The 27,154-nt window shown below is 41.7% G+C and overlaps 1 protein-coding gene across 2 annotated transcripts in view; it reads right to left on the bottom strand.

Moving 5' to 3' along the window:
• OCA2 (OCA2 melanosomal transmembrane protein) overlaps positions 1 to 27,154 on the bottom strand; it is a 1,032,003-nt gene that overhangs the window by 835,925 nt on the left and 168,924 nt on the right. Inside the window, exons 1-2 of one of the 2 annotated variants that reach the window (XM_085622872.1) lie at positions 15,245 to 15,388; positions 3,797 to 4,089 (exon numbers count right to left, since the gene is read on the bottom strand). In XM_085622872.1, coding sequence (XP_085478998.1) covers positions 3,797 to 4,089; positions 15,245 to 15,256 — 305 coding nt within the window. In that variant the 5' untranslated portion in view covers positions 15,257 to 15,388. Of the gene's footprint in view, positions 1 to 3,796; positions 4,090 to 15,244; positions 15,389 to 27,154 lie in introns of those variants that run through there. The other variant, XM_085622873.1, reaches the window with a different exon arrangement.

The raw sequence follows: 27,154 nt of genomic DNA, 5'->3' as shown, positions 1-27,154 counted from the left end.
TTGCATGCATAATCCAAGGTGGAGATGGGGGAGGCGTGTAATCTGAGCAGACTGATTTTGAACAGTGGTCATCACAGGGGGGCCGGGATAGACTGTGGGTGATCAGTTGAACGGGGGGAGGGAAGTTTTAGACAAGTATGCACCCAAGTTCTGTAGTAAAAAAAATGTTTAAAACTATTGAGACCTAAATATATAGTGATGCCGAACATTAATATTTTAAATTTACCTTTTTAAATGTTGAATATTTGTCAAATATTTTAAGATGTTTTTAGTTTATCGAAATTTACAATTCCTTAATAGACTCATGGCACTACGGACCTAAACTTACTTTATATGCATGAGTAACTTGGTGGGCGGTTGCCCTGTCTGTGTGTGTTATGTCAGTGGTTCTGAGCATTTTCACTTCTGTAAACGTGCCCCGCCCCACTTAATTACAGGATCTCAGGGACCACCCTAACCCCCCTACCCCCACCCCCACTGAGTAATTACTGGAAGTCACGGACCCCAGCCTAAGCATTTTCATTGATTTGAACTGCAAAACAATACACAAAATACAGACACAAGCATTCATCAAACAGATACACAAATAATGAAATATTGTATTCAATTCACCAAGAAATATAAAAAACAAAATTAATAGGAAGGTTGCAGTTTTTCTAAATTTAATTGAGGCCTCTCATTGTCCATATTATATTCAGTTTGATGCAGCTGCACTGCTCCCACGAATCAATCTGAGTATACCAATTTAATTTTCAGCCAATCATTTCAAATTACTTCACATTTACAGAACATTTTAAAACGTTCAATTTTACATTTTGCTTCTTTATTTATATACACTTTATTACTCAGTTATTTAATCTTCTTAGCAGTCATAGACCACCTGAGTAGGCTTTGCAGTAGGCCTTCATAAGCGTCCCTCAGGGGTCCCCCAAAACACAGATTAAGAACCACTGGCTTATGTTACCCGTGGTGTGTAAAGAGAGAAGTTTCTAAAGAGTAAAGTGATGATAACTTTAACCATAACATAAGCAAGGATATCCTTCTCCTGGATGGATAAATACACAGCCATGCAGCAGCTTTTCATCTTTTAGACTGTTACACTTCATTTGCTTGTTTGTAAGCATGAACAAACCACAAAGACCAAATCAGCAAACTTTACATCAAGAACACTGGAGTCTTGGGGAGGACCAAAGTACTAGAGCAGACCATTATACACAAACTTAATATTGGGCCAAACCAGTTTTTATCTACATGATACAATTCGTACCTCCCCCATCCTCACCTCACTGTTCAAAGTTCCTCTCCTCTTGAGGAAGTAATTGTTCCATTTTCTCTGTTATTTTTTCACTACTGCTAGGACCTCAATCCTAGATCTAGGATGGTCCTTTGCCTGCCCCAAAGTGAGACTGTAGTTCTGTCCATTACTTGTGTGAACATGCATTGGTTTTATCTCCAGAATTCTGATAAATTTCCAGTAGAGGTGAATACATCCTTTCACAAATATATGCCAGTACTTTCTACTGTTCCAGACAATCTTTCTTCTTTTTAAGCAGCAAACTAGGACAGGAGTCACCATTGAGGTTTCTTACGGAATTGCACTTATTGTTGCCTCTTCTTACTGCCACTGTACAAACTTATTTGTTAATTCAGTCCACGGGCCGGCTTTCCAGGAGGCAGTCCGAGGTGTTGGGTTGATCACTTCTGTTCCCATCAGAGTACTCTCATTATAACACAAGGATTTTTAGTGACGCCTGATCGATCCCACACATTAAGACTTGCCTTGATTAGTTGCTGATAGCAGCCTAAAATAATGTAAAAACACTGAAGGGTGATTCGTTGGTAATGGAATTTTTTACTACTTTCTACAAATATCTGAAGGAAGGTCTCCTGCCCAGGCATGTTATGCTTATGGCTCTCCAGCTGTCAATGTATGTGTGAAGTTTATGTGGCTTCAACAGGAGTAAACATTTTGTTACAAATGTACTACTTCTTACGTGAGATGAAGGTAGTAATCACCCTGGAATTTAGCTATTAGATCACTTGAAGTAAACCGATAGGAGGATCAAGATGTTGAAGACCAGTTATCCGGGAATACCACTGGAATGAGTCTTAGAATTACTAGGCGTATTGTCTATGATCAGGAGGGCTACAAAGTTTACCATATCATTGCTGCAAGAGTTCAGTGGGTGTCTGAACCACAGATTGTTAAGAAGCTTACATTTCTTATAAATCATGAATTAAGATTTCTCTATAAAATGCCATAAAGAGACCGATCATCTTGAGCACCTTTAAGGTAAGGTATCTCTGCTCCTTGCACGGCTTAAGAACGATCTTTTTTGCCCAAAAACTCTACTGGACTGAACGTTTCTTCCACAACTGGACTATAACTCTCCAGATACTATTGAAGTAACAACAGGAACAAAATGATCTCATATTTAAACTTGATAATTCCATTACTTGTGTGCTAAAAAGAAATAACACCCTATTGGTCATATCTTGTAACATACTCCCAGTAATGATACCTGAACAATGATTTTTGCTCTATCCTCTGCTGCAAACTCTCCTGCTGGGATTTTAAATGAAGGTATCAGGGAGCAGGTTACCATATCATGTTTTGGGTCTTTGGAATTGTAATGAGAATTCCTAACTTATGGTGAAGTTGAATTTTAACATTGCATACAGTTTTTCTTCATAGACAGAGCACCCCAGATAGGTGCTCTGGACATGAGGAACTGGGTAGCGAGAGAATCCCAAGTGCATAGCAAATGCACAAAAGATCACTAAATCCATCACAATTTACAGCAGTACCTTGACATGTTACGCAGTCTTAAGCTGTATCATAAATGTTCACCCAGTTTCTCTGTCCCTTTATGTAGGAGGCCATTTCCGAAAGTAGGTTTTTGCTGTCCCATCACTAGAGGATATTTTTGAGCCTTCATTACTAAATTCAGACCAGGGTTACCTAATTCCCAAACAAGGAACGATCACCCAGCCAAACTCTAACTGGCTCCTGCCTTAAATGGTTTGGTGGTGCAGTGGGAAATTCAGGGTTGAGGAAGTGAATATTTTCCTTTTAAATCTAGGCATATAACACCACTTGCCCTCTGTCTACCATGCAGGTTTTACTCCTGGGCAACATGGCTAACTCACGGCCGTCTGGGTCAAAGAGTGGCCTGCTCAGGGTAAACCATGCATCTAATCTGCTAGCTGCTGGTGTGTCACTCTCGGCTCTCTTCCCGGCTAGCCCAGTGGTTCAGGCCTTTCTCACCGACAGTGAATATAAATACATTTATGAAAAACTAAAATATTGATATAATTATGACTATTTTATTAACACATCTCTCTCGTTTGTAAGTATTTTTCCTTAAAATGTGGTATTTGGCTGCTCCAGCTGACTATTTTACCACATTGTTAGTATTCATATAGTCTGTACATTACTCAGCACCAGTAGAGTTAAAATAATGCAATTTATTGACATTAACATCATCCTCTGCTTGATATTTATACTTCCAGCTGCTTTTCAAGTCTTCGACTTGTACTTTTTATGCCTCGAGCAATTATACTATAGAAGAACCAAGGCTTGTGGTTTTCAAAAAGAAGTTGAAGGAAGGGCAGCTATAGAGGATTAAATATATTCATCCATCTACTGAGTCAGTCAGTGTGCCTTGGGCAATTCACAGTGTATAATCATTTTTCAATGCCTGGTAGTGGTGTTAAATAAAAAGAAATAATTGATCACTCTAGCAACAAAGAAGTGATCCCTGGCACATCACATTTAATTTGCACAAGGCCTTACCTTCCCTGCTGACTGAAATCTTCCCCAAGGGCAATGCTGCAATCCTGCTTGGTTGTTCCATTCTGGTAAGATTTCTCCCAGTCTCCCAGAGGCTCTGCTAATTCATGGAAGCCATTCAGCAGCCGCAACTCATTAAACTCACTGGGCCCGCTGGCATCGACCTTGCAGCCATTCAAGTATGGGCAGAGCTGAGCAGAAGTCTGTGTTAGCTTCACATCCAGGTTCCCAGTGACAGCTCCTTCTTTGTTGTTTTCCAGGTACATATTACCGTTGGCATCAAATAGACTTAATACCTATGAAGAGAATACGGCAAAGCAAAAACTGAGACATCTTCCAAATTAGCAATACAAGCAATTATAGCATTGACATCCACTTGTGCAGGGAGCAAATGAGTGGGAGGGACATTCAGATACACTGAGCACTGCTGGGAAGCCTGGAATAAGCGTAACCAAGAACGTCACCACCTTAAATCATTAAGCACTTCACGAAAAAAAAGTAAAAGTGTTCATGATCTATGTGGCAATAGCTCTGGCGCATGAGTATTAGAAGCATGAGCATTGATCAGTTTGTAAAATGTACAAATCTTTTGAAAGGATCAGGGTCTGGGTTTTGTCACATGACATGGAAAGATCTATCTAAGACAGTCTGCTAATGCCATTTTAGTTATTTTTAAAGCAGGAATGCGTAGGATGGCAGCCGATTCATAAAACCAGCATTGTTATGGTGCAAGAAGACATTAGGCTATATATACTTTATACCTTCAAACGGATCTTCCACAAATTCTAATTTTTTACAGAATGCAAAATCTTCATCCAAAAAGCTTTGTGGACAAACTGGTTACCTTGGATGAGGGGGACAAACAACTACTTAAGTATGAACATAAGACATAGCCATATTGGAGTTGAACTCTAAATGACTGCTTGGCAGGTTTATTACCCAAGTGCTTTAAGTGTGTGAGCCTTGAGATGACCAAGTAGCGGGCAGTGACCTTTTGGTAAAAAAATACGAACGGTTATCCTTCCCAGGATATCATGCTTTTAAGCTGCTTTCAGACTCCTAAATTAGAAAGTGGTCTGGTTTCTTAAACTACGTAATTATAAAGCATGAGCACAAAACCTTTTAATAACCTGCAGTCTTAAAGACAGCTCAGTAGGAGTAGCTTTACTGGTATAAGAAACTGGAAGATAACATGGGTGACAAAGGAAATAAGAACCTTTAGTTGACAGGAAAACTAGTCTTCTTACCCAAACTGAACCCATCCCTATGAAAAATCTCATCCAAAAACAGGATACATTACACTATAAAAAAAAAATAATCAGGTACACAAATGGGGCTGTAGTTTGCAAGCCTTTCCATGGCAAAATCGGAAAGTAATGTCCTTCACAAGCACAATTATAGATCATTAAGATGAGTCCTTTACTGATTACATTCTCCTGACTTTCTCTGCGGAGGAGCAGAACCTCCAATACCTATTGGCAAGATGTAACATCTGTGATGAAGTCTACACATAGATTAAAGGATCATAAAAGTTACAATACAGACACTTCCTTTTTGGATTAGAGCGTGCTTTTATATAGGTACAAAAGGGTACACGTCTGAACTTGAGCTGCTTATTACAATATTTCAAAAGAACTAAGAAAATATAAGAGGGAAGGTAGATGAGTATAGAGAGGTAAAGAAACTACTTATGCCGATCAAGCATACCTTACATGACCTGGTAAGTGGAACATGATTTATCTATTTAAACATTATTGTAGCAAACTAGAACTATCCTCATTCTCTACCACATTACAGGCTAAGTTGCTGGTCAATTATTCATAGCCATAGAAAATGTGTGATCTTCCATGGTCCCAAATTGAGCAGGCTATTACTTTCAAACCAGTGTCTTGTCAACAGTCCTTTACCTGAACACTTTGGTTGATTACTTGATTCAGAATTTTGATTGAAAGGTCTACTCATTCTTTAACAATGTGTGTCCGTCAAGTGCCTATCACCTCTATCATAGCTATAAACCCAAGAAAAACCATTCCAATATTTTTCCCCACAAAATCACTAATTTTCATAACTAGCAAAGTGTAAGGAACACAAATGCTATGAACCATAGAATGATAACATTCTGATGTACTACCCATCTGGGGTTTGTGATACTACACCCTGAATAACCATTTCCGAATCACTTCTAATGGTCACATTCTACTGGTCATATTTATAACGCAATAAATATTTACATTGGTTGATCTCTATCATAAATTCAATAACTATAAATAATTATGATATACAAATGCTGTGGATTTCTCTTCAAAGATTTGTTTGAATACTTCACAAGCAGCGCATGTACTGGGATATTGTAGAACTGACAATTTTGGGAGAAACATTGTAGGATTACAGACATACTAAAGTAGCATCTGCATGTTTCCACAAGTGGAAAGGTCAGTTCCTTTGGTTTTTCCTCTTCTTTGCTAGTGACAAACGGGCATGACTAGAACATTGGCTTTTAAAAAAATTACCTTGAAGCTCTAAATTAGGAAAATATCAAATATTTGAAGATTATGTACAAGAGGGTTGTACGGGGTGGGTTGAAAAGATAACTTATGAAGGCAAGCAAGATTTCAAGCTTTTATTGAACATTATCCATTTTGCTCAAAGGCACCAATAGTAACACAAATTGTAATAACTACACCAAAGATGGGTATTTTAGACAATATTGTAATGCATGCAATGTCGACGTTTCATCACACACCGTTTCTACCTCCCAGTCTCTAACATAAGAATGTTTTCCCACACAACATGGCCTCTTGGTTGGTCAAACCTTTAACCAATCGACAAATCTCGGAACCTCTGTGGCTCCAGTCAGAAGCAGGAACTCATACTAGCAGAAGAAGATGATGCAAGGCCTGTGTATAGGTGTTCCACACTTTTCTTCTAGAGGAGTCTTCTTCATTTGCCCTACTAAGTGAGATATTACCAGAGTTTAGCATGGCTACTGGGTTGTGCACTACAAGGATGTCAGTGGTCAACAGTCTGGTGGATTACACAAACATGCATGTGTGTTCATTTGAAAAGGCATCGAGTCGTTCATCATTAGTTCTGGGACAGAAAGGAGTTATGGTTACCCGACAAATATCAGGGTATGAGAGCCTCGAACATAGATGTCCCGAAAAGAAATGTTTTTAGGTTTCCACTTTTTAAGTTGAACCAATTAGTCACAACCACATAAAATTCTAAATATAGCATTTGAAGATGGGGAAGTGATGTGCCAGATCAACCATCAAAAACACCTGTAGCTACCCTCAGATTTCCTTGAGACACCAGCCACTCCACTGAGATCCATCAAAGATTAAATACATATAGGAGAAGGTGATCAGGAAAAGGGTTCTAAGTACTTCTTGAATGATCAATAGATTTTAATTGGTTAGACCCCTAATCAACCAAGATGTTGTTGGATGTACCCGTTGTACCCGAAGAAGGGAATCTCACACCTCAAAGAGTTAATTACTTCCACTAGAGAAGGAAGATCTTTGTCACAGCTGAATTATTTACCATGCAGGCTTTCAAGCTGAGACAAATAATTTAATAAAACCCCCTTCGAATTATATTTAATAAAAATCTATGCACATCACTAAAATAAATGTTTAATATCATGATCTGTCGCTTTCCCCTAACCTGACATACTAACAATATTGACTTTTATTCACATAGGACAATGCGACCACAGCCAATGCAGTAAAGATTAGCTTTTATGTTCTCTCTGTGTGGTGCACTCCAATCCAACTAATGAGCATGTCCTAATTTTGGAGTTATACATCCCTACCCTTGCTGGCTTTATTTACTACTTGCAGGTAATTTTGTTAATTTCAAAGGGAGGCTTTATACATGTCAAAACCCTTCCTTACTCCCAGAGGTTCTGAGTGGCAGAGGCAAGCGTGAAGTCATGTTTTTAAGCCACTCATGTGAGCATTGAGAATTCTTACTGCGGTCAACGTGTTGCGTCTAACTTATGCTACTAGTGCAATTTCTACACCATTGTACTGTGGCCTTATCTGAAGGGTTATTCATACAAACCATTTGGGATTAGTACATTAGTAACCATGTTTGATGGTCACAGCACAAGCTGTGAGAACTATTTGGCAGGGTTCCAGGTCCCAAACAACATGCCAATACATCCAGTCAGAAAACATTGGTAAAAATCATGCTAAAAAACTATACACTTCCTTCCACATCAAGAAATTTAGATTTCTGAAAAATGTCAAAAATATGACTGACTAATTGTAGCAGGCAAGCATCAATGTGTAGGAGCCAAAAAGGAATAATGACGATCAGTAGTACATAATAGAGTCATTTCCGAAAACATCTCTACAGTAGACTGGCATTATTGGAAGGGATAGTTTTGGGCAGATGATCAACATGTGGTTAATGCCACAAATCACAATCTATTGCTTTCTTTTTACTTAATTATGCAATGTTTTCCCTAAGCTAATTGAATGGAAGCGATAATGAAATGAATGTAGGTGCTACATACCATTTATCACAGGCATTGTCTATACGTTAAGGGACTAATTCCCCAAATTATCCTCTGAAAGTAGTTATAGCTTCCTTTTGACACAATCATAAATTACACTTACATTTCGAGTTATAAGCTACACCTACACAAAACAAAGCTTTATAATTCAAACACTTTGTGTCCCAGTAAATCAGAAAAGTTAGGTGGCAGAATATATATTATTTTTACAGGTATTTGTGAGGGAATGTTACCAGTGGAAGATTTATTCAACATAACCAGCCATTATTTCAAATCCCCAGAAATGCACACAAATACATATATAATTATTTCAGTTGTCTACAAAGATCATTAAATTGCCAGTATTGTAAATGAAATATTTCCTTTTAAAAGGGTCTTTAAAGTTTATTAGATTTATAATCTAAAATGACAACAACAAAAAATTCCACAAATATGCTCACACAATCAACTGTGTTGCCAATGCACTGTCCAGGACTTCACATGACCACAAATCAAATCACCAGTCAACAGCGTTGATATCATGGGTAACATGTGTGACTTCACCAATGGAATCCTGAGAAAAGTTACAGAAACAGCAAACAACTGTCTTCTGCCCCCTTAAATCAAATGAACATAGCCTTCAGTCATGACTTGTGGCCACTGCCCTTGCCGACTGAGCACTTGTAAGATGGTCTTTGGTTGTGCCCAGCAGATCCTCAGTGCAGAGTGTTGCCTCCATCCATGCTGACACCCACTTAAAGAGCTCTCATGTTTCCTGGTCCATGAAAGAAAAGATCATCCAGACATTGGATCTAATTTGCATACTATAACGTGTGGTCCATATTTTATAATGGGAGAAATGGAAGCAAAAAAAGCCAGAAAAACAATAACCAAATCTCGACTCGGTGGGCTACTTTTGCATGGACCTGGGAAAACTTGAGATTTCTGCAAACTCCTTCTTCAATGAACCCCACAATGCAAGAGTCCCTGGGCCCAATGGTCATGCATAGCAGCCCCTTCCACAGAATTCCCTGCGATCCTCTCCACCCACCAAGCTAGCTGAATACAGCATTCTGCTAAATCCACATTTTACTGAGCATAGGATAAGTCAGATGCAATTGGTGGTGGGCACAATCTAACCATGTACTTGGAAAAATATTTTCTCCCGTTTGGGAAGATTTTCCCTTGTTCAAACCTTAGCTTTAGGCCACTTTAGATTTTTGTAAGCTTTGTATAACAGTTGCTAAAATACAGTTGACAAAGTCTCTGCTAAAAATTTGCCTTTTCTTCGTTTATACAGAATTTCTTTTTTTTTTTTAAATACACAACAATTATTGAAAAACATGTATACCAAACAAATCAAATAAAAGAGTTAAGTTGGTCCAAGTACTACCTTCTGGTTCAGTTTTATTCTAAAATGCTTTAATTTTTGTAGGAGGGTACTAGTGTATTTTAATGGGGAATTTGACATTGCGCAAGAGTCCATTACAAACACCATCCAGAAAGATGATTGTCTTCATTGAAATAGATCAACGTTGTACGTAGAGTGTAGCTGGATTATGGAGGTGCAGCCTGATGGAGTTATGATGAAGAGTTACAGGGTGGGATGTCTCTTAACCCAGGTAAACTATGGGGCAAGACAGACAGTGAATTATGATTGCAATGGATGGCTCAGAGTAAGCCAGTTCCATTTGTGCACACAGCAAGTTAGCTATCTATTCCTTACAAAACCTTTCTTGGGGGCCCATCCAATCTGGGTGGGATTTACCAGTAGATTTGTGCACACAGCAAGTTGGCTACCTATTCCTTACAAACCCTTTCTTGGTGCCCATCCAATCTGGGTGGGATTTACCAGCAGAGGACAGTTTTCCCTGACTGGAGCACATTCATCTTTTAATAGCGGACAGCTGAACATGGTTCTAATGTAAATATCAGCATGCTTATGCAAAATGTAGAGAAAAACACACAATGGTGTGATGCTTTGGACAGCTGGAGGCTGTACCATGGAGCAACCAGGTAGAGAGAAAGGCTTCACTACAGCGGTGGGTAAGAGCATCTACACCAGGGAACATGGCAGAGTTGTGCAAGGAGCTTCCACTGCACCAGACTAGAGAAGTGGCTAAGGGTTTAGAGATGTTTTTCACCTATTTTACCAAGGCCTGCAAGAAAGTAGCTGGGCTGAGAATCTGAAATTGGCAAAAGCTAAGCTTCAGGTTGTTAGGCAAAAGTTACATAATAACAGAACTGTAGGCCCGTTTCATCACTGGACGGTCTTGGACTTCATATGGGTTTAGAGCCCAAGGAAGGGGAGTTTATGGTGACTGAATCACCCTTTGGCTAGGACAGGTGTCCTAGCCAAAGGGTGATTCAGTTACTAATCTAATAGCCATTGTGGGCTCGACACTTAAGTAGACATCAAGGGATAATGCATTTGAGTTCATCGGAAGATGCAGGGCAGGTGCTAAACTGGCAAAATCTGATATTAACTCAGTATTTAGGAAGTTACCCATTCGCCCAGATGATGCTGAGTTATTGGGCTTGCAGTACACTGTAGTATTCTAGTTGACAGAATGTTACAAATGAGTTGTTCATTTTTTTGTTCATAGTTTGAAATTTTTAGCAGGTTATGGCAATTGTTTTTATTTGACCAGACAAGATTCATAGAGTTAACTCATAATTTTTTTGTGTAAGGCAAGACCTGGATTTTGTAATTAAGATCTACAGGCTCTCCTACTGGTGATGTGTGACTTAAGGTGTGCCTTTCGAAGACTGAAGGATCATCAACAGTTATGATCTTTTCAGGCATGGACTACGTGATGGAAGGACCGCTCCTGTAACCTTTAAATAGATACAAATCCTAGCTCCTAACAGGATAATTTGCATTAAGAGCATTATACAAATTCGAGGAAATAAAAACGGTTGTATATAAATCTGTCTCTAAAGGAGTGCTCACCACTAACTTCAGTAGTGAGGGAATACACAGAAAAGACCCTCTTATTACGTTTTTGCCCTGAAGAAGTCCATAAGGATGAAACGTGTTGGCTACGCAGATTTTAAAGAAGAAAATTAAATAAAGAAATTTGAAACCAGACCTGCTGATTGGACTGATATTCTTCGATATACAATATTGTATTACATATAATGATTATGTGGTGTGCTGGATCGTAGTACTTTGTTTATGATTTTCTAGGAGGTTTAGAGGTATTGAACCTCAGATCCTTAGCACCTTAAGAAAGTAACAGACGTTGACCCCACTAAATAATAGGTGCAGTCAGTATTGCCTCATACCTCATCGTTTGTTGCCTGGCCATGATCTTTTCAGGCATTGAGCTCGATATGTTTAGAATAGAAGCTAGGTTACAGGCAGACACGATTTAAATGCTTTTTAAAACTATGGTGGAAAAAAGGTAGAAACGAGGAAGGTCTGAGCACTGCTAGGGCACTTAAATTATGTCTGCAGGGCTGTTAGAACCTTCTGTAGGAGTTTGGGATTTCCTATTATGGGCCAAATACTGACTTATCCAAGAGTCCATTTGAATGCTGGGCCGGATGCTGATGTGAGAGTTTGTGCTGACTTTGTACAAGATTTCAATGATGTGCGCCCTGCAGGATAAATGATTTTGGCAGGTCCAAATATTTTCTGATAAAACAGGCACACTGGGCTTTGGTCTGTTTTGGCATAAAAAATGGTGGGCAGAAATATGAAGAGAAGTGGTTGAAGAAAAGGTTGAGAATAGCTTTCCTGGATTTTTTTCCACTGGTGGTAATCTGGTTCATTGGGGCAAGGAACTATTTTGCAGGATAATGACTTTTAATGCTGACAACAATACTTATTGCATTAGTGAATAATTGGAAAGATTGAGATGAAAAGGTTTTTGAGCTGTTGCAGGATTTCTAGTTGGGATGCCTGAAGTTCAACATAATTTATTTTAGCAAGACATGTTCCAGAAGATGACATAAATATTGCTGATGCTTTGTCTCATTCACAGCGCTAGAGGTTCAGTGGGATAGCGCATGGTGAGAAGGCAAAGAACAGTGTGCCACTGGAACTGTCTCAGTTAGGGGACTGAGGGTCTTGGAGCTTGTGGCATAGTCAGTGGCACTGTCTACCAGGAACACTTAGAACAAAATGTGGCAGGAGTTTCTAGATAGTGGGACAGCCAGGAGTGGATTGTCTTGATTGAAATTAAATTGAGTAAGGATGATGTTCCCCAGTTCATCATCGGAGCAGATCGACAAGGGTTTTTATGAGCCGTGACCATGTCACGTGAGTTAGCAGGAATTGCATGTTATGGTAAGTATTATTGATGCTATGACCCATCAGCAAGGGACTTGTGAAGTAGACTATAGGTAGGCTGGGGCAGGGAAAAAGGTTGTGGTATGGAAAGGTGGAGGCTGATCACCAGGCCTTCATGGGGCTTTTGGACGATCTGAGTTATTGGGTGGGTGCGGATTGGGGGTTCACTGAAGAATAAAATAAAGGAAGAGGGGAGCATATTGAGGATATTGTTGAAATAAGCAAAGACAGATCACTTTCGGAAGAGTAAGGAAATCATGTTTTAAGGGGCGGGAAATTCCGTTGTACAGGTCAGGTGATGAGTTGAGGTGCTCCTTGCAAGTTTTACATTAGTTCCTAGGGTTGCAGAGTTATTTCATGGGATGTTTTTAAAGTATGAGGACTGTTCTGCTCTTTACAATTTCAAGTATTACTAATTCAAATTTAGTAAGCTGGGATTACTACCTTTCCAGGTTGGGACATATTTATTTAGCATTGGCCCCTCTACAGATGGTGCTAGGTTGGGTTTTACGGCTGAATGTTGGTGGTAGGTGGGGGTCTCGTCGTGAAAAATATGTCCATAAAGAAGGTTTTAGCATTAAGTTTATCAGGTTGCTGATACCAGAGTGTTTGTTATTGATCTAACAGTTTTTGTTACTGCAGTCTGTGTTATGGGAACCAACATCTGACCTGTCAATGGTTTGGATCACACCTCACTTCGTCATTCGATGGGCCAGAAAACAAGTGGAGTCGAGCTCATTTGGTAGACAACTAGGACTGGGTGTAGCAATGTGCTGACATAACTGTGGGGTAGGAGTGACACGCGCTAGGGCAAATTACTACCATATTTGCCAAATCATTTTACTTGAAGAGGCTACTCCGACCTCTTTCAGGTCGCCTTGGCGAGTATTATTTAGTCCAGTTGTCCGGCAAAGGGTTGTTGAAGGACATGGAGAGACCTGGGAACAGCAAGGACGTGTGGGCTGGTTACCATGATATTTGGACGAAATTGGTGCAGAGAGGAGTGTTGGAGAAAGCAAGGAAACAGTGCTGTGGAGAAGCAGAATCGTTACGTTAATTGGGAAATGAAGGTCTTCTGCTTGTCACAAAGAATAGCAGTTCTGAAACATGTTCATTTGGTACAAAAGGATCGCACCTTGTTCCATCAGGACCGAATGCATTTAGCTCTAGGAAACTAATACTATCTTATAGAGTTGAAAGTGATTATAACAAAGTAACTGCAGAAGAGGTTATGAGGTTGGGTTTGTGGTTCTTTGAGATGTTGGGGCAGGAAAAACCCTTGCAAGAGTTCTCTTGCAAGGTAGGAGGTGGCATGGAGAAGGAGAATAAATGCTATTTGCAGGGGGTGCATGATGTGGTCCCCACTTTGAGCACTAGGCCTAAGCGCACTGCGCTATAGTAATGACACACTCACAGTTACAGTGTGAGCCAAAGCCCACGTGCGGTCTCCACCGATTTATTATATAGCCTCTGGCCACACCTGGCAAGAGTATGCATTGGGTGCAGTTCCGGTGCATATCGTCACCGTGGGATGGTGCCTGGTGGTTGTTACACATGAGTATAGCCTGGAGGGTGAGGTATGTCTATGGTGGATACACCTCAAAAGTTAATGACAAACGAGGAAGTAATTAATGTGATCCGTTTAAATGTAAAAACACCAACGAAGCCCAAAATAACGTTGGAAGCAGACAGCCTCAGCCACTCGCAGAAACTAAGTTCTTCGCAAGTCAATTGAGAATAGCACATTCAAATATGGGACTGGGGTTGCTGCTTTTCAATCTCCATTAAAGAACTGCACTGGGTACAGTACAAAGAAACTCCACAAAAGTGGCGATATAAAGTTAAGGTTGGTGCATTAGTGCTTGATGCGGACCTATACGGATCAGGATTTCAAACCTCACAGTAGTCAGCTCGGGCCCCATCCCTGCAAGTTGAATGGAGTACAATTTGGTGGGATAACATGAACGCCTATATTCTACAGTGTTTAGAATTAGGTTTAGAAGTGTATTAGGAGCACTGACAAATACATGACTGCTTTATAGTTTGCACTGTTTTCACAAGTCCTATGTTGTCCACTGTTTTTCCAAGACCCAGAGGTTATGTTGATTTTCCTACGACCTCCTGTGTCCAGATTCTACGCAATGAACGTGTTTTGATTTAACAAGAGGCCCGGCAAGCACGGTTTTTCCATGGGTCCATTTGGTACTGCTCTTACATAGGCACAATACCAGGGGGCGAAGCTTGGTCAGTAAAAGGAGGGGGGGGGGGAGCTCAGATGTTCCAACTAACAGGCTGGCATTTCATGTTAAATTAAATTACACGCTAAGCAGGGTTAATGAGAGGGGCCTAAGAGGGATGGGAGAGGAATGCGTATTGGTAGGAGTGCTAAGGGAGAAAACACAATATTTTGTAATAACCAACATTTAGGAGGACTTTCAAAAGAGGGAGGGATTGAGGGAAGGTGTGTGTGTGTGCGCGCGTTTTTGTCTGTGTGTTTATAACAACTCCTGGTGAAATCCGACGAACATCTCAGCACACCGGCCCTAAACACCTGTACCCAACTATTTATCTGAAAAAGTACATTGATTGGTGGGGTCTAAAACCACCTTCCCTGAAGCTACGCCCATGCACAATCCTTGTGCACGATTGTTACCTTCAGGTTCATTTCGGTGCAGCGTGCAGTCCTTTATGCAAGCTGAAGTACTTCTCTCCTGCAGCCTGCGCGCGACGGGAGGCCACGGCAAACTGCCCAAGGAGCGTTAACGGAGGCCTGGGTCCTCGCGCAGCTACAGGTGCGCGGCTCGAGCCATCGTCGGCCCCGGGGTCTCCTCACAACTCATGGGAGGCAGGGCTGAGGTATCCCTTTCCCCGTCTTTGCAGCCTTGCACGGTCAGCCTGATGTCGATGGGAAACCTCCACTGGCCAACCCGCAGCGCTCCTTCAACGGCTTCTTAACACCTATGTTTGCTGGGGATTGGTCCACAGGTGAGTTAGTTGCACGCTCGTATCACTTATTAACACTGACACAGACCTATGGATTAACAATACAATGTTTCCAGTCTGAATAGTGTCGTTTTAACACTCAATTATGTTCACCCCACTCCTCCACAGTAGAATGTGGGGAGGGTCGCGCCAATATCCCAGACATAGTGTACGCCTGAGGCTAAATGCAACTCTTCCACTCGGGCTACCGCCGCTCCAGAGGCCTGTTACTCCCTCGAAGTCTGAGGTTTTACCTTTAAACGACTACAACCCCCAGAATTCACATGTGTGACTCGGAATAAACAAGACCCGAAAATGGTGTCCACGGTGACCTAGGGTTACCTATAGTGAGGCACTGCGAAGAAAATCATCAAAAGGCTCTGTATATCCAAATACTACAGCTCCCGGAATGTATGGCATGGTTAAATCAAAAACCCAGGACTGGAATTCTGGCATCTCATGTGACATGGAAATAATATGTTGAAGGCGCTGCTTTTGACCAAATCATTGCGCTCAAGTACGCAAGCCCCAGAATGTATTGCTTTGTTCAGCTAAAGGGCAGGTCAGCAAACGTCGATTCTGATGAGAAGAAGTTCTCTGACCACGATAGAGACGTGCGATTTAAAGGTGTGCACCTTTATTTCGGTTCAACACCGGTGTTTTGAAACAAAATTAGCACTTTTGCGAATATTTATGTCTTTATGCACTGTTAATTGGCTGACCAAGCCTTAATGAAAAGGATGCAATCTCATTTGTTGCATTGGGACCAATATTTACCTGAGAGTTTTACACGAGTGTAGCCGCAATTCTACCCTCATTTTGAGAGAGCGTCCGCCTGCACCAGGACGTGTGAGCAGACTGATCCAAGGTAAGAATTTTCCTTTAAAAAGTGTCGCCTGCACGACAAATACAGTAGATGAATCAAAGAATCAGGATGCGTGTGCATTTACTGTGGCAGATGAAATTTACAACTGCAGAAAGTTTGCCAGGTGAACCAGATTTTCGACTTAACCTTGGCAAAGGGGTGGGGACTGGGCTACTGAATAGCCATTTGGAATGGTGGAAACAAGCACAGACAGTCTCATATAGTGTTCAATGCAACGTGGGGAAGTGGGTGCAAAGGATGTGTGTGCCTGCTTTAACACTTTGCACCTATTTCGAGTTACATCCATATTCAGTGGCGGCTCGTACAGGTAAGCGTGGTGTGGCGGGGCGGGGTTGGGGGTGGTGGAAATCGCCAACCAACAGGAGAGTGTAAACTAGTAAATATATAAAACCACTTACCTTGCGCTCCCCGCATCGCGGAGTCGGTAATGCGGCGAGCGCAAAGTAAGTGGTTTTATTTATTTATTTATTTATTTATTTACTTTTTAATATCCCGTCGTGTGTTGGCTTCCACCCCACCTCACCGTCCTACCGCGCTTACCTGTGTGAGCCGCGACTGTCCATATTTTGTTTACTTTGTTATTTTAGCATCTTGATTTACTACCAGACGAAAATCGTACACAAAATGTATGAAATACCAGGTACAACCTCATACCTGCCAACTCACACAGTGCCACCGTGTGACACACAATATCGTCTCCCTTCACATGGGCTCCCAGTGAGTCACCAATATCACGCTGTGGCAGGGAAAACGAGGTTTGAGGCTTTGAACTGCAGACGTCTATTAAGGGGTGTGAAAACACCCTAGAACATCTGCACCAACCTCAGCAAGCTTTCTTAGATCTCGCCTAGGCAGCAATTGCTGTATTCATGATATGGGCATGAAGCTCTGCCTAATTTCCACCCATCTTTTTTTAATTGGCTCCTGTCGCTGTCCTTTGTAATGGTGTCTTTTCATTGGTCAATAGGCTTAGTAGTCCCTCCTTAGTACTGCCTATTCTCATCTTGTAACCTCCCATGATGACATCCTTTGTTACAGGTGTTGTTACTCTGTAGATTTTAATTACAGCCTCCGAGCACATATTTTCCTTAATGGTTTTCTTCTGCCTGCTGTTGCAGGCAGGACACGCTCTCCCGCAACGCTTTATTTTTTATTTTTATGTCTCCATTGCAGCACGCCTCAGCAGTAATAATGGCGGCCCGCCTTTCTTTTAATATATGCGGCACCATACGCGGCGCATACCTTTCTTTAACTTTTTTTTTTTTTTTTTTTTACAATGGGGGCACTCGCGCTTTAGCTTTATACACCTTAAGCTAAATCGTAGGTGCTGTGATTGCTTAAAAAGTAAATATATAGAAAGCAAAATGTGCATTTTTTTTCTATTTCTTTACTTTTGAAGCAATCGCAACACCTGCGCTTTAGCTTAAGATGTTTAAAGCTAAGCGCGGGGGCTCCCATTGTAACAAAAGTAAATACATAGGGGAAAAAAGCATCCGCTACCATTTTTTTCTATTTGTTTACTTTTGTTACAATCGTGGCACCCGCGCTTTAGCTTTAAAATTTTAAGTGAAAGCAGGGGTGCCACGATTGCTTCAAAAGTAAAGCAAAATGCGTTTTCTTCTGGTTTTTTTTTTTTTTTTGAAGTAATCTCAGCACACGCGCTTTAGCATAGGATGTTTAAAGCTAAAGTGCGAGTGACGCAACGGCTTTGCAATGTGATAACTCTCACATTACTGAAAGTATGAGTTATTGGCGTTACATTAATATTAGCAATGCCAATAGCTCAAACTTTAACAATGCAAGACCTATTGCATTGCAAATGCTTGCGTATTTTTGGAAGGAAGGGACTTGGGGGCGGGGATTTAGAAGTGCCTCATAGGTACCTCTCATCACGAGGCCCAGCTTTCTCCTCACACAGTGAGATTGTTCTTGAAGTTGGCAGGTATGCAACCTTGGTGCCTTTCTGAGCTTTCTGTAATTGCATGCAGATATGTAACACAACTGACATCATCTAAAACCCGCCAGGATTAAAGCAATGACTATTACCTGTTTAAGATAAATGTGTAACAAAAATGTGTTTGTAAATAATGTATATTAAAAATTTTTGAATTCTGAAAATGAGGCTGTGAGTTAACCATTACTAAGGCCTGTAGAAGGGGTAGTGGTCTTCAGAGTGTCTCAATCACTACCTACATAATCACTCTATATTAGACATGTATGTCCTTTTTCCCTCCACATCTCCTTCATCTGCATATATTACACCTCATCTCTTTCCTCTTCAGGACCCTTTCTCTCTTTCCTGGATTCACTTCCTCCGGTCTTCTCACTTCATCACCCTCAAACACACAACAATGCCCCCATTCACCTGTAAGCATTTTATTTTACTTTCATCTTTTCAATATTTTGATAAATGTACAGATCCTTGACGCACATAATCCTGCACGGAATCACATTTGCAACTCAAGTATGTGGCCATTGGTCTGTGTGCTGTGCAGAAAGGCCAAGCATTGGTTGACCAGGCATTCTGATCACCCTTCTGGCCCATTGACAGGCATTGTGAGAAACACACAATGCCCTCAGCCTCAACTCCAGAGCTCTCAATCATGGTCAGTTATAAACACCTGGACAGGGGTGTTTTAAGGCATGGGCAAAGTGGCCTCTTGCCAAGGGCCTCACGCTTTCAGGGAGGGGGCCTTCTGATAGATCTGGCTTTGTTATCCACACAGTCCAGATGACATTGAATTATTTTCAAACATATATAGTTTTAAATACCATTTTCCTTTAATTTGTTCTTTAATACAGGTAATGTGTGGTAGTCTTTTACAGAGATTATGCAGATAAATGCTGTGTTTGTTTTTCAACACCATTCAACATTCATTAAAAAAAGTTCCTTTTAGATCAAAACAGGACTTCGCATATGAGAAATGACAGTGGGACGCAGACATTTTTTGCAATATTAGTTAGGTGCTAATGTTTTACAATATCGAAAACACACACCACTATCCCTGAATACTAGATCAAAAACATTTAGAATTTGGACGAGTCTGCCTGTGCGGTGTCAGTGGCCTGGGAAAGAGGGCAGAAATTGGATCATAATTCAAAGCTGTTCCGAAAAGGGGTCCCCAAAATATGTTTGGCCCAGGGCCACTAAAATCCTTAAAATGCCCCTGCAACTGGAGGCGACTCAGTTCAAAGTAGACATTATACAAGAGTAATATGCTAAATGGAAAAAAATAATACAGAAACACAATATCCTGGAAATAGTTAACACTCTTATGGGGCGCAAAATTAAGAAATCAGGTGAAATGTAAACAAGAACTATCTGTCTGTCATGGATTACCTTAACATTTCTTACATGCATTATTCAGAAACTGATCCGTGGTTTTGCTTGTATAGTTAAGAAAACAAATCTAGGGCTTGATAGGGACCTGTTTCAATCATCGCCATTTTAACTTGCTGCTCGGCCCACTTAAACCCCTGAGTCCACAAATTGTCTGCATCTAATATTTCCAGGCTGAAGGGCTAGAACTTTGTGATAATTTTCAAACATTCTAAAATATATTTCACACCTTAAACCATTACATTCATTTACTCCAAAATGGGTTGGAGTAAGTATACATATATGATCTAAAAATATCATGTATGAAGTTGTGTTTTCTGAGGGTTGGAGAAAACATTTATCGAAATAGAAACATGTTTTGCATATGTATGTGGTATTTCTATAGCATAAACGCAGCCAAAAGACAGTGAAACAACGTACAGGGTCCAAGGCATTCTTAAAGTTAAAGAGTGATAGAAGAGGTAGCTAGTTTGTGGATTTTAAATGCATCGTGAAAATAAAACTCAGGAAAGAAATGTGGAAGTGCTCGTTTGCCCTAACTCTACCTCTGGATTTACAGCCTCTGGACAAAGCATGTTGGCAGTCTCGTCACCCACATCAATATGGCAACAAAAATTGCTTTGTACAACATGGGGTACTAGATGAGACCACTTTAGCCATTGGTTAACTTCACTGTGAATGGCTACATTCTGCTGTTTCACAAAGAGCACATCCGCATACAAAATAGTTCACTTCAGTGACATTGACTACTAACGTGTGTTTTCGAATACCAGAACGTTTTTTTTGCTTTTAGCAATTTTGTTTTTAAAATATTGGTGGGAATCCAACAGCTTCCTCCATAAAGTTAAAAACCAAGAATTAACAAAATAAGCATTGACAAAGCCAAAAGACTGGCAGATGATGCCAGACATTCCTGCTAATATTTGTTTTAAAATAAACTGATACATTTGGCCGTTACTTTTCCCTGGGCTATCTATCAATGTCAGTTATTGCTGAGGCTGAGTACTCCAGCATGTGCATCCTCAGAAATAACTGTTAATTATTTATCGAGACAGCTATGATTGGAGTGCGGCAGAAGACGCCGCAAGGTTCATTAAAGACCTTATGTCTCCTTGGAGGGTTTCTTCAGGTAAGACATTTTGCCCTCGTAGTACATGCAGTGCAATCTTAACGCATGTGCATGCTGGGAAGTTGCCCAGGGGCCCACAAGCATAGAGGCCCATGCAGAACAGAATTGAACCCAAATGTTCAGTGAAACATTTTTATTCCTGTGAGTGGTTGTCTAGGCAGGGCCAATTGCACTGCTTTGCCCGGGGGCCTCTAATGCTGTTAAGACGGCCCTGAGTACAGGCGCAGAAGAATCGTCCTCTGAGGATTCTTCTGAGCCGTTTCATCCCCTGCTGGGCTCGGGGTGTTCCCTATATTTCTCTGCTCTGCGTTGGAGCTTGTCCACAGGCACAGGAGGCAGGGAAAACAAACTCTCTGAGATCTCTGAAAGAGAGATGGTACAACTGCCACGTCAGACACAGAGGATGGTCCAACAACAAGGGAAAGGGAAGAAAGGTACCAATGACCTACACTGTCATCCTTATGAAGAATAATGTAATCACAAAGTGGAAAGGATAGGGCTACACATCTGTATGTTGTTCTACTTGTTGAAGAGATACCTCTCTGGGAAATACAAGGCCCTCACTCACATACAGAGGCATGCTTCATCATCGGGCTTTCCACACACAGTTGTCTTTATGTGAGCAGGTAGGCTCTACCACCTAGTGTGGGAGCAAGTGTTTTTTTTGTTGGTTAGAAAGGGCATTCTTAAACCGTGTCTACGGCAATCCCCAAAAAGCGTTTTATTATGTTATGTCCTGACTGGATTAAAATATTTTGTCAGTAGTTCAAAAGTGTGGTGGTGGCTGTGAATGCTTAACAAAGGATTTACATTGAATCTGCATTTCCATTATAAGCAGATTAATTCTGCTCTTGATATGACTTCCGGGACTTGTCTCTTTGTTGGAAACTAGGGTATAACCCCCTAGTGAATGGGATGAGTAAGTGTCTGAGGAAGTAATGTTTTGATTACAAATCCTTAATTTATATTGCCTGGACTCCCTTCCCATCCAATTTCTTGTTTCCCTCCCTCCCTGTGCAAATTGTAGGCTCTGAGCAGAGAATGGCCTTTGCACAGAGAGGATTATGGATAGAGACTCCCTTATGCTACAGCTTAGAAAGAGGTTGGAAGAGTGAGCATATAAGAAGGAGAATGTTTTCCTTTCAATTATTTCAAGGGCTTCCTCTGTTGAGTAAGCAGTGAGACAAAGAAAATGAATCCAGGAGAAATGAGAATTATTGGTATTTAATCGAAGCATGTTTGCACATAATCTAGTTGGACTAAAGCGTTTGTAGTAGTACTAACTAAACTACACTTCCAGACAACAAAGAGAAAACCAGTTTTTTTGTGAGCACCTCTCACCTATCATGATCGAGATCATTGTATTTTTTTAATTTAAAATAGTTATTGATATCCTTCCAGCAGTCATGCACAGATTTCAAACACTGAAGTGAAGGAGGAGCGTGCCCTGGAGCGCAATAGCGACTGGCAGCTGAACTTGCTGCTTCATCCCAGCCACCATATTTTTCAGCCATTTTAGCTGCCACTCGACTGACTGGTCATGCAAAAGTGGTGCCAAAGGCAAAAAAGAAAGGAATAAGATGGGGGCAGAGTCTGGCGTCCTTGGAAGCAGCTGAGAACCATCGCCGGCAGCAGAACAGAGGCCGAACTCCTGAGACTAATCTGCATTGAGAACATGAAATGATAGCGACTGAAGAAGTGACCTGCTAGACATGTACATCATCTGGCATTGCAGCACCTCATCTGGCTGTGCAGCAGCCTGCAGTAGTCTTTCACCTACTGGGTATTCATTCCATAGCCCTTAGGGCAACAAAGCACTGCCCCTGCTCCAGGCCTTAATGTGAGAATGTCTTATGGGAGGGACTCTATAAAAACAAGCCCATGCTCCCAGTACTGCTCTCTCCGAGAGCCAAAGAGAAGAGGGCTCAGATGCTGCCTCACAAGCTTCTCTTCCTAGAGAAGAGGTCCCAGCTTCTATTCCTACTCCACCTCTGTTGCAGGAAGATGAATCGCAACCTTACCTCTGCTGTCATCCCCACTCAAACTTAAACACAGGCAGAAGATGAAGGAAATGGAGCAAGGTGCCCCAAGTAAGAGAGTCCTTACTCAGTTTGCAACTGCTGCCTCTCCTCACACAGATTCCAAATAAGGTCCTGCACAGCACACCTGTTTCCTACCCCCGAAGCCCACAAGGTGGTCCAGATCACCATGCACCACACAACTGGGCCTGTAGAAGCAAAGGACATCCACCAAGGGTGAAATCAGCAGGATAGATCATCACTAAAAAACATGCGTGAGATATTGAAATAGCACTACAAACATTCCAATACCTAGGCCTCCAAATATACCTCAAAGCACAAGATTTATTGATTGGGAATCTTCTGAAGACAATCCCACCCATTAAATCACATATAGGCTTTTAGGTCACTCTGTCACTATCAGTAGGAGGACGATTGACTCTCGCCAAGATGGTTATGCCACTCCAACTCCTTTATTACTTTGTGAATTTGTCAGTGTTTGTACCTGCCCAAATATTCAAAACACTGAATACATTACTGTTGGAAATGGCCCTTTTTGCAGGGTTACCCCAAACTTGTTGGCCTTAGGACTCTGAGTACTTTACCATTGCTAATCAGTGCTAAAGTGCATGTTCTTCTCCCCTAAACATGTTGACATCGGTGTATACCTGAATGGCATATTTAGTTTACCTGTAAGTCCCTTGTAAAGTGGTATACCATGTATCCAGGGCCTGTAAACTAAATGCTACTGGTGGGCCTGCTGCACTGGTTGTGCCATCCACACACCTAGTCTTTTAAACCTTGTAGGGCCTGGGGGTGTACTATACTGCCACATCGGCTTGGCATTTACAACCACTTGCCAAACCTTAAACTCCCCTTTTATTACATGTAAGTAACCTCTAAGGTAGGCACTAAGTGACCCTAAGGGAAAGGTGCTGTGTAATTAAAAGACAGGGCATGCACTTTAAGGTTTTACATTTCCTGGCAGTGACAAACAGCTCAATTTTCTTTTCACTGCTGTGAGGCCTACTTCTTCCATAGGCTAGCATTGGGGATTCCTTAAAACACCTTTTAAGGTGTAATTATTGGAAAGGAGTAGCTACGTCATGTTTAATATCTTTGGAATGATGTTGATAAATCCTCTTTAATGGAAAAGTTGGATTGCTCATTACCATTTTGGAAATGGCACTTTTAGAAATTGGACATTTCTCTGCTCTTAACTTTTCCCCGTGTGCCTGCTGCTTGTCTCCAGTACATGTGTGGGCTGGGTGACAGCTACACTTTATGCAGTCCCTCTAATCAACCACAAACACAAGATGGACTGGCTGTGACAGAGAATTCATCTGCATTTTGATAGCCTTCCTGTGCAGGAAGGGGGAGAGGTGGCTCACACTTGCATCTGAATAGACTGTGTCCTGTCCTCACACAAAGGGCTCGCACAAAGGGCTGATAACCCCCCACAGATAGCCTTGCGGACAGGACTGGGTGAACAGAATCCTTGTGGGCTTCAGAGAACTCTTTGAAGTCACCCCCTACATCAAAGGCAATTTGGGGTATACATACCCAGGCTCCAGCCCTATCAAATTAGTACGCTGATGGACCTGGGAAGTACTCTGCTGCAGTGGAGAATGCTGTGCTGAAAGGATTGCTACTTTGCTGTGACTGACTGTCATGATGAACTGCTTCCCTGCTTGGCTAAGCTGCCCTGCTGCCTGCTGATCTCTGCCCTGTTGAGGACAAGGACTGGACCCTCTCGCCTGAACCCAGAGTGGCTCCAAGGGCTTGCTGGCTTGCTTATTGTTTTCTGAAGTCTCAGGGAAACAAAAGACTTCCTGCAATCCTGCTGGTTCTGCTGGACTCTGCCATCTGTAAGTCCTACCCTTTCCTGAGGTGCCCCTATCCGTTCTGGATCTCAGAAGTGGGTTCTGCAGTTGATTTCTGCAAAAACCGACGCATTGCCTTGACAGCGTGAGTATTTCCACTGCATTGCCCCTTTGATGCAGAGGCTGTCCTTTGAAGAATCGAGAATCCACAGACTGCGTGGATCAACAACAACGCAAATGCGGCTTGACAACAAAGCATTACATTCACTTCAACGGAGTTCGACGATGACACAGGACCCTCTCTGCGCGGCTTGACAACAAATCAGTAGACTCTCAACATCGACAAAGGTTTCATCTAAGATATTTATTCAGCGGTACAGGTTTGGGTCCTGTAGCTGGTCTGCCTGCCATCGTGGTCGGCCCACGCTTTGACTTTGGACTGGTCTATAGTGACCTTAAGTAACCTTTTGACCACTAGTGACTTCTAAGCACCAATTTTGGTCTATTCTTTAACAATTTATATCTCCATTTCTACTTATGGAATTTTATCATTGTGGTAATTATTTACTCGGATGAATATTCTATATTTTTCTAAACCAGTCTGGAGTCTTTTTGTGGTGTTTTCATTGAGTTACTGTAATTGAAGTGTTATACAAATACTTTACACATTGCCTCTTAAGTTAAGTCAGACTGCTCTGTGCCAAGCTACCAGAGGGTGAGCGCAGGTTAATTTAGGGTGTGTATCTGACATACCGTGACTAGAGTAGTGGTCCCTACTTGGACAGGGTGCAAACCTCTTCCAACTAGAGACCCCATTTCTATAACTTAGGAACTGATTTAATATGGGACAATGAACGACACAAGGGTCAGCTTAATTAAGTTGCAGCTACTCACCGACAGGAGAGGAATGGGTGCTCCAGACTTTAAAGCCTACTGCTTGGCAGGACAATTGCAATGGTTGGCCTACTGGTTAGGAGGCCACAACCTGGCAGAGATAGGGTGCATGGTCAGAGTAAGCTACATAGCTTGCTGTGCCCTGGTTCTAGGACACCCCCATCTTGTCCCATTCTACTGAGCATGGCCCTCACTTATTGGAAGATTACCCTCCGCTATACTGCCTCATGTGTACCATATGCCCTGAAAATTCACTTGTAAGTTCTCCCTATATCCTCAGGTATTTGGACAGACTGTGCCCCTCAGGGCAGGGGGAGTAAGAACGGTTGGGGCGTTCTTTGAGGGTGGCACCCTCATGTCCCATATAGATTTCACTCACATGCATGCTTTCTTGGAAACGCTATTTTTGGCACATGCAAGTATTATCAGTTCTAGTCAGCGACATTGGACACCAGACGGTTCTAAACCAATCGCTCATGACTTTATACAGATAATGCACGTTATTGGGAATGGGGGACACCTTATTCTCTAGCTGTATAGTATCTTGCGTACTCATCTGCTGACACCCCTACGGGTCAGGTGGGAAGAAGATCCTGTGCGAGCTGTTCAATATGACGAATGTGTCCTTCTTTTAAAATACCCAAACAAGGTCTCCCACAACTCCCGCTTTAAATTTATTCAGTTTTTAATCATACACGGCCTACCTCATGCCACAAAGACTTCACATGATTTTTCCCACGGTATCATCTGCCTGCCCTTGTTGCTGAACTTTGGATGCAGGTTTACTGCACATGTTATGGGCCTGCCCCTCAATATCCCCTTAGTGGGCGGATATTAGGGCTGCTTTATCAGAACTGACTGAATAAGACTACTGGGTGGTGTAACATTGTATACTGGGACTGTATCCCAGGCCCAAGAACTCTAAGATATTCACACTCTCCATGGATATATCATTGTTACTAGCGAAGTGACTTCTTACGAGATGCTGGAAGTCCTCGGTGACACCCCTGGTGTCACGATGGTGCAAGGAGGTAAAGTAAGGGGGCATGGCTGAAAGTGATGCCTTGCACAGGGAAGAATACAAAGGGTTACAAAAGCAGTCCACTGTTATGGAATGAGATGTACTACTTGAAGCTTTCACAGCTCAGGAAACACTTGATGACTCCTCTGTCTAGGGGCAGACCACACAAATCTTTTTTTCTGTACTGTGTTCACTGGCATAACGCCGCAACCCTTTCCCGAACATTAATACATTTATGTAACTCAATTATGACCTGTAATAATGCATAACAGAAGGATCTATAACACATGCAATTTTCTCTCATTGAGGCCGACTCCGGATGGATTACTAGGATCCACTGGTCCTGTCATCACATAGACACATTTCCCAGTAGCACGATGCGGTGTACATACTTGCAAACAAAATGTGACAAGTTAGGGGGTAGGGAGGGTGGGAGTTTATTGTTTTTGCTTGTGTCTCATTTTCCTACT

The sequence above is a fragment of the Triturus cristatus genome, chromosome 8 (assembly GCF_964204655.1).
Source record: "Triturus cristatus chromosome 8, aTriCri1.1, whole genome shotgun sequence".
Classification (NCBI taxonomy): domain Eukaryota; kingdom Metazoa; phylum Chordata; class Amphibia; order Caudata; family Salamandridae; genus Triturus; species Triturus cristatus.
This window is presented reverse-complemented; position numbering and strand designations above follow the sequence as displayed.